This window comes from Periplaneta americana, chromosome 10, assembly GCF_040183065.1.
Source record: "Periplaneta americana isolate PAMFEO1 chromosome 10, P.americana_PAMFEO1_priV1, whole genome shotgun sequence".
NCBI lineage: Eukaryota > Metazoa > Arthropoda > Insecta > Blattodea > Blattidae > Periplaneta > Periplaneta americana.
Window position 1 is genome coordinate 50,910,739 of NC_091126.1, and position 12,905 is coordinate 50,923,643.

The window sequence follows — 12,905 nt, forward strand, 5'->3', positions numbered from 1 at the left end:
ACCTTACATTTTATGCGTGAACCTAAGGATAAGCTATTGAATAAATGCAATCATTCATAAACCTTAAACGAATAAAACTACGAACATAATACTGATATTTATGTCAAAAGAAACATTTAAATTGTCTAAATCATCAGCATTTTATATTATTATTGTTATTATTATTATTATTATTATTATTTCATAATTATGCGTTATTTACGGAGTTATATAATTCTAATAACATAAATAGTATGTATGTGATCCGTTTTTTTCGGGATGATGTGTTTCATTTGTTACGCTCAAATTTCATCAATATAAAGAAGATTTGTTTACTGGTATAATATATAGTGAACTTATGAAAGTAAATGAAGATTATGAGACAATACGCTATGCAAGCTTATTTTTATCCTGAGCCGAAAAATTAATATTAGGTTGGAAATAGAGCCAATCAAGTAAGAATTATGGAACACATTGCTGCCGGAATAAATCCTCTTAAGTTACCTTTTATTTATAGTCTAATATAAACAGTTATTACTTAATTTTAGAAATTTTCATATTAGTGACATAAAATATTAATCAGAATTTTATTCCTCGTTTTAACTGAACGTAAATGACACAAATCACACTATATTCCTACATAATACGCTGCAAAATAAATAAAAAGCACAATATGTTCGGCAAATAATGAAAAAAATGCATCTACTTCACAATTCAGACGTCACAATAACAGCATACAATTCCGCTATAATTCAATATCACAAAAAGGCTAATAAAATTAATGATATAATTGCAAAATATTCAGTTAACAGTAAACAAAATAATAGGTCTAACAATCCATCGAGCTCCCTGTTATAAATTAAAATTATAAACAAAATGTGAAAATAAAAATTTATTGGATGTTTGCAGATATTATGGTTTTTACTGTCAATCAGAATAATTTCTTTTAAGTCTAAAAATACAACAAAACAGATTTCGAACAAAAGGCATCGCTACGAAATGATTTTAAGCTTAAACAGAAGTCATAATTAAATAGAAAACCAAACTGTGTCTTACATTTTGAATGCTCTACTATAAATAAAGCAAACAGAAAAGTACGTACACATAAACTATGAGAACATAACAATATAAAAAAGCATATAAGTAAACTATTCTTTGCACATTTCATAAATATGATAACCTCCCTACAATATGAAGCCGTAAAAATACAACGCATCCGCTAAAACAAACAAAATGGAGCAACGTCACAAAAACAGGACACGGGACAGAACGATATAAACGATAGAGACAGGACGAGCGCTACTGCGGGCAGAGCAAATAAAAAAGAACCAAACCACTGCTGCTGGGGTGGCTGCCCGCTCACCTTGGGAGCAAAGTCCAACTCATTAAAAGTATCATCTTCCTCGTACTCCTCTTCCTCATCACTTTCTTCTTCTACTTCTTCTTCTTCTTCTTCTTGCCGATTTTTAGTGACCCTCATCACTTGTTGCTGAATTTCTTCTTCACTCTCTTCTTCCGAACTACTAGGCATATATGCCATTGGGTTGTATCTACGAATCTATATAGGCCAAACATGTTATTGTTTGGGAAGACAAAAGGAAAAGAGCTATCTTTATACAGTGAGTTTTCCGATTCCATCTCCTTCCTCATCACAATGTATCCTCAAACCCGATGCAGTTGTTTCGCACTATTACTTCAATCGCTGCTTAAGAAGAATGTAGGGGCAAATATTCGGATTTTTAAACATGTTGGTAACGTACACACTGCTTTAACGAAACAATTTTTGAAGATTTGAAATCGTATTAAAACTGCTTATGAAACTCAGGTATGAAAGTAGATATTACCAACATACTCCATAATCTTAGTTAATTGCGCATATGTTTCTAATAAAACAAATTCAGATTCATATCCGTACTTAATCCCGGACAGTTTCCATCTCAATTTGAACATTCAACACAGCAAAAAGAGGAAGATGACGAAAAGGGAATTACAGGCTAACTCACTGTACAATATCGCTAAACGGTGTCAGTAACTGTTCGTCGATATCGCATAACATCTAGTGAAGTTAATGAAGCCTACGTAACTGTTAGAGTCGTTCTAAACACGTTAAACTACACATTGCAGTTATTACAGTATTTGCGGGGAAGATGTATTTTGTTTTAATACATTATTCGACATGAGAAGAAACATTACCATGTTACAATTATTTGTAATCGAAAGCGAAGCAGGAACTAATTGTTTAATTCTCTCGGTTACTCAACTGCTCGTGTGTTAATGAAGTTACAGCGCTAATAAACTGGCCGTTAGAAGAATTTAGACTAATTACTATGGAATGTTAAATGTTAAAATATTAAACAACTGCGGAAAACTAGAAATAACTCATACAATTCGCATTACACAATTCATGCAATGGAACACAAATAATTGACACTTAAGAAAATCGAACCATTTCTTTACACATCAAGTCGTAATAGTTCCTCCGTTAAATTTAACACAACATGTCAAATTTTAAGCAAATAAATCGCTAATAATTAATTAATGAGTAACCTGAATGTAAGTTCAAATATCTCATGAATATCACACTTTCATATACATTACAGTTAATTTTTTACGCTCTTGAATGTGGAAATGAGTTCCTTGTTATTTCAAAAGGAGAAAGAAAGGAAGTAACGAAGAACACAAATGTTCTGCTTACCGGCTTCGGTGATTCTTGTTGCGTAATGGAAGCTTTCCTTTCTTCAGTCTTTCATGAAATAGAGATTAAAAGTTAGGATATAGTAACTTGACAGAAATAATCTCGTTATTTATTGTTTAGAAATTGTGGTTCGAATTTTGACATGAATATAATGATGTCAAAATTTAGTATAGTACTGCAGTGTAACGCAAACTTCGACAACGGGACCGACACCTCTTCTGTTCTAGATAATTCAGTACTTCCGATTTTGAGCCATAGTGATTTCATTACAATTTCAACTTCTAATAATTCACGTATGCTACAAAGAACAATGAGAATTTCACTAAGTTGTAAGTCAATATAAGTATTAATCTCTTTAAAATGCCCATAGTAATTAGATACAAATACAATTTATTTCTATTACAATAAAATAAACTTCGGAATATGTATGATAAGAACTTTCTTATGTTAAATTTTAACTTACCTTGTTAACATGTTTCGACCTATTTTCGGTCATCTTCGGCGAGTTCCGAAGATGACCGAAAATAGGTCGAAACATGTTAACAAGGTACGTTAAAATTTAACACAAGAAAATTGTTATCATACATATTCCGAAGTGATAGTGTTAAAAGTTGTGTAATCAAGATGTATAAAATAAACATCTGATTTAATAATCACGTTTAATACACCCATATTATGGCAAAAAATTCCATAAGTGTATGTCAAATATATGTCAAATGTGCATTATACCTATTTACTTTTTTTTTATTAAATACTGTATTTTGTTTCGAAATGTAAGGTTATAATAGAACTGGCAGTTTCACCTTTCCAGGAAAATGTCACGGTAACACCTTTAAACAAACAGCAACTGCCCACTAACGAAATAACTTCTTCCCACAAAGCCAACATCTCATCACATCATAGAGCCTCAAGTAACAGCTAATAAAAATACGCTAATAAAATAAAGGATTCTTAAATATTATGTACTACTGAGAAAAACGTAAGCTACATAAATTATTTATGTTTATATAATAAGTTACCTTTGCTTCCACTGTCTTCTGTTGAACTGATAATTTTCTTTCGCCATCCACTTTAACTTCTTCAACCTGCAGAAGAGAAAGACAACATTCAACGTAATATTCACGGTTTTCAAAATTATTTTTCTCCGCATTAGTGTTGAGTTTATTATTAGAAACATGCGTCATCATACGGCCCACTTAGAAGAAATTATAGTGAGCTAAGAAAATGCAGCGTTTCATGCTCCTAGGCATGACCGCCAACAACACAGTCATCGGGTTCACTAGGGAACAACTTATTTTCGGGTCTACCTGAGCCACTGTCTAGTCTCTTGAATAGGACACTTGATTCTATAAAGTAGTATACATTTCCACACTTCTAAGGGACGTGGTAGAACATTAGGCATGCTTATTTAAGTCGTGAAAAGTAAATGTTCTCATAATTATAAATCATTTTCACCAAGGAATATTTAACTACATGATAAAATATCTAGTCTTTAAAAGAGCGGTTAGAATGTCAATACTCAAATGGGGAAATCGAATTCGAAGCTTGACGTTTAAAAATAAATGTTTGTGGATAAAAGCGACGCTAGGCCAAGTTCCACTAATATTTCTCTAGAATTAATTATTATCAACAGCATCGTTATTACATAAAAATCTGGTGATGTATGTATGTATGTATGTATGTATGTATGTATGTATGTATGTCAAAGACGCACTTGTTCTGCAATGTAACATATATGTCAAAGACACACTTGTGTTGCGACATAACATAGGTTTCTTGAAAATACCCAAGGAAAGAGTTGCGACATAACAAGCAAAACCGAATAAACCTCAAGCTAGGAGAATCACATTTTGTTCAAATAATAATTTACATTCCGAAGTACCGTACGATGCGATTATTTTCGGAATATGCAGGTACAAATTAAGAGGGAATTAAATGCAGCGGAAGTAAATACAACTTGAAAATAATAGAAATAACGACACTGTCGTATTATACGCGAGCAGCTGATAGACCACTGTTACATTCAGAGCAATGAAAGACTTCCTGCACGTCGCCTGCTACGGTGACTTATTAAAGGCCAGCTCATACTTAAAGTTATTCTTGACTGTGAGGGTTTCCTTGTCTCTCTACTATGTCAAAATATGAAGGAGATGCTTATCACATACACCAATTATTCTCTCGACTGTTTTCAGACAATGTGCTCATTTTCAGTACTGTTAGACTCAGATTCTCAGACTTAACTAAGAACACTTCAGAAACACTTTTAAATTCAAAGTTCCGAAGTCCTCAATCACAAACATTGTAATTGCATTATCGTCGAATGTCATGCTCGGATACTGAGCAGCTCTACGCTCTTCTCCGCTACTACTTTCCATGCGCAGGACTTTTAAACTTGCACTGAATTCGTAAGGAACAATAGAAACAATTCCGTATATAACAACATTGGACAACAAGAATTTTGCTCCGACTTAAAAAAGTGTGTCCCTTATGGTTTAATGTGCGCTGAATCCGAAAATGCATCTCTTTTCTTCGTATCACGTAAGGTTTTTAAGATATACTATGATTTCACTTTTCGATAAGCGCTCCCCCAGGAAACATCTGGTGCGGGTTGGAGGTTGTAAACCAAAACAAACGCTACTGCATTTTATGAGTTTATGAATTATTTCCGGTTTCTTATGGTTGTTGGCATGTTCTTTTGTACTTCAAATAAACAGATATTGGTCCCTTCTATTCACTGAATTTCATAACATTTCAAAGTGAGGTCTATGCAATGAACAAACGAGGGTGTGGTTTTCGGTGAGTAAAAAAAGTGTTTACCATTTTGAGTGAAGGCAAATTAAGAGGGCATTTTCATCGGTCCACAAATTCACAAAGTTATGGCTGACTCTTTGAGAAAAAACTTTCCGTTACAGAAAAAACGGCATGGCGCACTTTCAAAGATCTTTGCTCATATTTCCTTCTAGGGCAGACAACTACATAAAACTTGTGGAAATCATGTCAAATGGATATGAGAAAATGGTGTGTAATATGTCTCTCAAAACACACTTTTTACATTCTTATTTGGATTTATTTCCTCCTAACCTTGGAGCGGTAAGCGACGAGCATAGGGAAAGATTTCAATAAATATCTGAAATGAAAAGGCGATATAAAGGAAGATAATCATTCAGCATGCTTGTAGACTATTTTTGATTCCTTATAAAAGGCAGTCCCGGGTCTAGTTATAAACTGAAGTCATCCAGAAAATTCTTTCAAATGATAAGTTCAAATTCCGAGATTTTTCCCATTATACGCATGAAAAAAAATATTTTTATTGTTGTTGATTTAAACTATGTAACATTTTTGTATCTAGTAAACATTTTTCAAGTATTATGAGACATTTTGAATCCCTAGTGTATTGTAATTTTACCAGTAGCAGTGAAAAATAATAAAAAATTCAATTCATTTTCCGTGGAAAATGGTACGTGATGGGCAATTTGGATTTAAAATTCAGATTTAGGGTATACATATTAGTAATATTCACCTATTTTTATTTCGGAGCAAGGCAAAAAGTAAAAATTTGTTGTTCAGTGTAATTTGTTTCTCTTAACCAAACATATTTCCGTCGATATTAACTGATATGTCTCATTTGTGAATTATTTTTATCGAATAATAAAAGAACACTAAGGAAATCGTGTTTGCTTTCTTCGTAGTAAAGTGTTTTATTTATTAACAGAAATTTTATTTGGCAATTTTTTATTTATTATTAGTAGAATTTGTGGCACCATTCGCGATTGTACGTACAATGAATATTAGCCTGAGCATTTTTGGGAATATTCTTGCAGTTGAAGGTCATTGTGTGTTTTTGACATCAAATAAACACACATTCAATTCTTACTAAATATTATTACATTTAGCATGCATCACTCCCAAGGAAATTGAGTCTAGATCAGGGGCGGTAAACTCGTATTGTAAATAAAGCAGTCTGCATAAGGTAATGGGAGAGGTTGAGTTCTCTGAGAAAGGCTGTTTCCCGGCCCTGGTCTAAATATTGAATATGAGTAATATTTCACAAAAGCTCTAGCAGAAATGGCTGGGCATAAAAAGAAAGATGATGTGCCCAAAACCACTTTTTTGGTATAAGAGACGCTTAAAATCTGCATTTCCGTCAAAATGACGAAATCGATTTTTTGCAGCAACATAATATTTTCTCTTGATTCTTTGTGTTATGCGAAAGTAAAAATCACAAGTGTCAGTTACTCTTTTCTTTTCGATTCTCACTTCTCATTGTTATTTCATGAGAGTGAGGAACACTTATCCTCATCGTTCATTTCCAAATTGTAATAGGCCTAATGATAAGAAAAAATGAAGTCATAATTTTTTTTGTAAAACTGAGACGTATAGTACACACTGCTTATTGTAACACTATTTGCTTCAATCTCTATTATTTTCCTTTCAATTTAGCAACCAATTTATAGCATTATTATTTATCTTTATTAAAGAAGGAGAAAAATAAATTTTATTTACAGTAAGTACGGGAATGTACTTACACCTATGGAGCTATAAAATATATTCCTTAGTGGGTATTTATTTTGACGTTACTAAACAAATTAATGAATATTATGCACAGTATGTAAGGGAATGAACTATACCTACACTTACGGTGTTTCAAAATACACTATCTACCAAAAAGTAATTGGGCACTGTTTTTGTCCCTTTAGAACCTCGTGGTACCACCTCTTGTTGATGTAACAGCAGCCACCCTGTCAGGCATGCTCTCCACTATTTTGTGTAGGATATCCACTGGAATGCATCGCCATTCCTCTTGCAACATAGCACTCAGTTGTACAATGGAAGTTGGCGCCATGTTTCGGCGGCTACTATGCAGTGGTATGCAGACAATAATGTTCACCGGTTGGATTGGCCTGCGCAGAGTCCTGATCTCAATCCCATTGAGCACCTTTGGGACGAATTGGACCTGCGATTGAGGTCTCAGGAGATGCGGCCAACTTCCATTGCCCAACTGAGTGCCATGTTGCAAGAGGAATGGCGACGCATTCCAGTGGATATCCTACACAAACTAGTGGAGAGCATGCCTGACAGTGTGGCTGCTATTATAGCAACAAGAGGTGGTACCACGAGGTTCTAAAGGGGAAAAACAGTGCCCAATTACTTTTTGGTAGATAGTGTATATTTCGTAGTGATTATTTCGAAATTGTTGACAACAGTTTAGATTTTTCCTTCGAGTATTCGATAATATTATTCTTACAGAGGCGAAATAGTGTAATAATGCAATACTTCCGTATAATTATAAAATAGGTTTAAGCGATTTAATTACTTTCAGAAATAGTATCCTTTTCTTGGCATACATTAATCCCTGAGACAAAAATTACAATATAAAAACAAAGGTTCCATTTAAAAGTCTATGAGGCACCTTAGCGGTAAAAAGAGGGTATTTTTAACTACGTTATTGAAGTAGCATTGTTAGAGTGCTGACCGTGGCGTACGCAATATTTATAACACGCAGCTTTGAACATGCTCTAAAGCCGCATTTACACGAGGCCTATTGTCAAGACAATAATTGTGGACAATTGTTCCCAAAATGTTGCGAGATAGTTGCCGCCCAATCAAGTTGAACGTTGACCTATTCACACGAGGAAAGTATTGCCGTGACAGTAGGTGATGAAAAATGACTGAGTGTGCAGAGTCTGTGGTGTCCCGGGTTGCTGTTAACCGAACTCTATGTTGAACGTGCCACGGAGAGTTAATTTTCGCTTTGACCTCAAAAGCACCGAATCCTTCAATATTCATCTCATCAACAATGTCAAACAATGCCTTTTCGCGAACATTTTTGTTCTTGTAAAGGTCATGGTGCTGGTCCCACAAACATAACTTCTCTTTATACAGCTCAACGAATTTGATATTAATAGCGTCACTCTACTTTGGGACCATTATTACAATGAAAAGAAACTGAAAAATACGTGAGAAAACTCACTTCTCGGTTGACTCAAGCAGACTAGCCCCAAAAACAGCGTAGCAACTAGCATATCGCGTTAACATGACGTCAGTTGCCGGCCAATGGCGTGCTCCCGGTGGTGTTGGTGGGCATTGGACTGTCTTCAATCTACCATCGGGGACAACAGACTGGCTCGGCAATTACGTGGACAACTCGCTAGGCAGTTGAGCCGAAGTGTTCACACAAAGCCAATAATTTTATGACAGTCAACTGTCTTCCAACTATTGTCTCATTGACTGGCCTCGTGTAAAAGCGGCTTTACAGCCATGATCTTAGATTTAAATTTTTCTTAGGGAGTGGAAGTTTTCCCGTTTTTAATATGTCTTGTGATTTGCCATCGGTTGAATTGCGGTGTCGTTCTGACCCCAATTCACACAGCTTCACCATATATCTATCCAAGAATGTACGGCTGTTAAATGTCTAAACATTTCTATTATGGGCTTGGGCAAATTTTCTTCAAGGTTTGTAAATTCCAAACAAAAGAAAGAAGGAAACTATGAGAGAGTGAGAGAGAGAGAGAGAGAAGAGAAAAGAGAGAACGATAGTAAGATGTAAATAAATAAATAAATAAATAAATAAATAAATAAATAAATAAATAAATAAATAAATAAGGAAATAAATAAATAAATAATAAATAAATAAATAAATAAATAAATAAATAAATAAATAAATAAATAAATAAATGAGCAAACGAAATTAAATAAGACATAAATATGTAACTAGAATGAAAATTTAACAAATGTGAAAATGTCGTGGGATTGTCTAACTTTATACTAAAAATATGTTTCATAAAACGAAATACAACATTTCCATTTCCTCCTTCTGGAAAAGAAAAAAGTACTTTTAAGCTGAAGTTAGAAATCGAGACGTGTAAAACTGAGACACAATAGGCAAATTTAAATATATTTATGCTCGACCATGCCGGAATGTAGTAATTATACACCTGGTAGCAGTCCTTTAATGCATGTCATTAAAGTACACCTATTCATTAAAGTTCAGGTTTTCGATTATTCTCGGATATGCAATCGAAAGACAACTAGCAAAACGTCACGCAGGCTGGAAATCCAATACTGTCGCAGAAGGTTATGTTCTGTTACTATAATGATTAGCGTTAATTGTAAATAATATTCAAATAAATTCAATTTGTCATCTCGTTTTTTCAATGTCGAATTCAATTTCAAGTTTAACGTTTATCTTACTCTCTAGATCAAGGTCGTCGACATTCGTTGCCCGGAAAAAATCAATACTTTCGCGTCTGCGCACATCTCACAATTTACGAGATTGCACAAGATCAGTTCGCTCCCCAGTCACATAAGAATAACATGAATACTTATGAATAATTTCAAGTTAGAAATATGGTCGAGCATAAAAAGTCGTATGAAACTTGACTATAATGGTAATTAAGACGCTCGTATGAAACTTATGAAACTCGCTTGCGCTCGTTTCATAAACATCCTCGCGTCTTAATTACTATCATTATAGGCTCGTTGCATAATGTACTATTTCAATCTACGCACAATACTGGACCAGATAGCTGTCATTTTTTCGGAGGAAAGAATAATATTCGCTGTGTATCACCATTAATTAATTTTGCTCGAAGCTTTAAACTTCTGTGAGAATCATGTTGTGAGTTCGATTCTATCTTAGAGCACGTATGTTTGTCCTTCATTAGTATGATGATCTGTTTTCTTAGGCAGAGACTAGGAGTATAGTGTCGATTTCAAGTGATGGGAACACCATCCTGTGTTATTTTAGTTTACAGTACGCAAGAAAACAGAACTTTGGTCTTCGAATAAAGGTCAGATTAATCATGAAGAAATATCTCATGTTGGATTCAACTGAAAAATATCTGCTCTGTTGGTTCGTGAAAAAAAAAATGCTGGTGAAGTAGTTTTATTTTACAGCGATATCTTAAATATTTATTTTAATATATAATGTTAAAAGTACACTGTAAAATCTCAAGATGTCAACTTATTAAATTCATGTTATAAACTGTATACATTTACGTCAATATCGACCTGCTACTGTGTGCCTAAGTTTATGTGCAAATGGCCAATATACATCGAAAGCCCGTACTGGTCTCAATAACGCATTCTACTAGGAAAAGGAGAGAGAGAAAGAAGAGTGCAACAATTTTGAGATGCATATTGCCGTGGAAATGAATATAAAAATAACATTCTGATGAAAAACACCCCTGTGCACGAGTAGGATGCACTTAAATTTATCGAGACAAAATACTTCACAGTTGAATCAAACCATTATAAATGTCCGAGTGACCTTTCGATGACTATCACAGAGAGCTTAAAATAACCTGCCCCGGATAAATTTAACGAATGTCACTCATGCATAGACAAATTGATCACAGAAATAATTTTGTGACATTCAGGCGACCGCGTGTCCCTCAACATGCACAAAAGTCACGCTAGCTCCTGAACGGAGTATTTTTAATACATTGTATTTGGCCTTAACCTTTATTTGTCTGGTTATCCCGAAAAAGAGAACCCGAGGATTTTATATTGCAGGATGAAAAATTTAGTTAAATTATATAAATATATTTTCATACTGAACTGAAAATGAAATGATTCTTCGTTGCTACGGTTATGATAATACCACAGTTTAGTATATACAGTTGCGAAGCTCAATACTTACTAAATATGCAGACATAGACAGTTGAAATGTGCATCCATAGATAGTTGCTAGCCACCAGGATCGCTACTATCGCCTCATCGCAGACTCTTTCCTTAGCAGACGATAAAATGTATTGTACTTTTGATATCGTGTTCTTTTGAAAAATTAACACCTTCCTTCCACTATTGAAATACATAAGGTTTATATATTATTTTCATAAAGTATATATTATATTTTATAAACTCACCTTCCTGGATCTTTCAGAAGAAGGATAATTCTAACCTGTTTTTCTTAGAATTTATAGTGCTACAAACGTCTCCTTGTCCCATATTATTATTCAAATTCTTGCATTTTAGCCATTTACAGTTATGACAACTGATAACGAACATTTCACAGTTTACACAAATTTTCACAACGCGAAATACTGCACAGTCAATGCCTTTTCGATTTAGACCGCCGTAATTTAATATGTTCGGGTTTTCTATTTCAGTGTATGGAGCTCAGTGAATTATTATATTGTAACTTTATTGCGTATCATAGATAAGTTTTATTTAATGTAATGTGTCCATAAGTTCCCTTTACTTCTTGTTGCATAATATCCTATGTTGCAGAAATTATTACAAAACTGTGTTATTTTAATGTGAAGAGAATTTTACATGTTAACATAATCTTTCGCATCAACATTTTAAGTTTAGAATGGAAGCTATTTTAAGGTTTAATAAAAAAATTATATTGTTATTTAATATAGCACATCTACCTTCCTTAATAAAGACAGAAAATTTATCATACTACTCCTATGAAATTAGTGTACGTAGGATTGTTACTTCGTCTCTTAGGTACAGGTAGTAGATAAATACAATAATTCAATACTCAATTGTAGTATTAAAATACAGACAAATTGAATGTGCGGAGTATCATACATGACATTATGCTTAGGCCTAATTATAATGTATAATTGCGAATTTAGGAATATAAGATATAGTAAACATAACCTATAATATTTCCATATGAATGGCAGGGCATTGGAGACCACTAAAATTAGACAGAAAGGGGCAACTGGGACAGTAAACATAATCTATAATTTCAACATATCTAAATATCCGTGCGGTGCAACTGAAAATTATTGAATCGTGCATAAATGAATGTACAAGAATTTCGCAATATTTAATCGAAATAAAGGCAGGTATTACACATACGAACAACGTAATTTTCAAACCAAAAATAATATTTCATCTTAACTCGCAAGTGATTTATGTCTGAAGTGTCTCATAATCATTGTTTTAAATTTTATTAATGCAATTACACTACATTTTAGAGAAATATATGTTACTCTTTATACATTCCAACTAATTTACATGGTTGAAACGCCGCCCTTCGTGATCAGGTTAAGCGAGTTACATGGTCTGCCTTACGGCCTGTATTAGATCACGATGGCAGTGACACAGTCTATTGTTCCTAGTACTCACAGCGCTCCAAGCGGCTAGCAACTATCGCGAGAAATGCAAAAAATAATCCCAAGCTTCGCAACTGTATATACTAAACTGTGATAATACGGTCAAAGTGACCTCTCTCCTCAAAATAATAGCCTACATAGAAATATGGTGAAAATAC

At 33.8% G+C, this 12,905-nt stretch overlaps 1 protein-coding gene across 44 annotated transcripts in view; it reads right to left on the minus strand.

The window, feature by feature from the left end:
- bt (projectin protein bent) overlaps positions 1-12,905 on the minus strand; it is a 408,836-nt gene that overhangs the window by 200,554 nt on the left and 195,377 nt on the right. For 42 of the 44 annotated variants that reach the window (XM_069837452.1, XM_069837423.1, XM_069837454.1 and 39 more), the window contains 3 exons: positions 3,694-3,759; positions 2,675-2,722; positions 1,343-1,537 (listed from right to left, as the gene is read on the minus strand). In XM_069837452.1, coding sequence (XP_069693553.1) covers positions 1,343-1,537; positions 2,675-2,722; positions 3,694-3,759 — 309 coding nt within the window. The remainder of the gene's footprint in view (positions 1-1,342; positions 1,538-2,674; positions 2,723-3,693; positions 3,760-12,905) is intronic. The other 2 variants (XM_069837425.1, XM_069837426.1) reach the window with 2 other exon arrangements.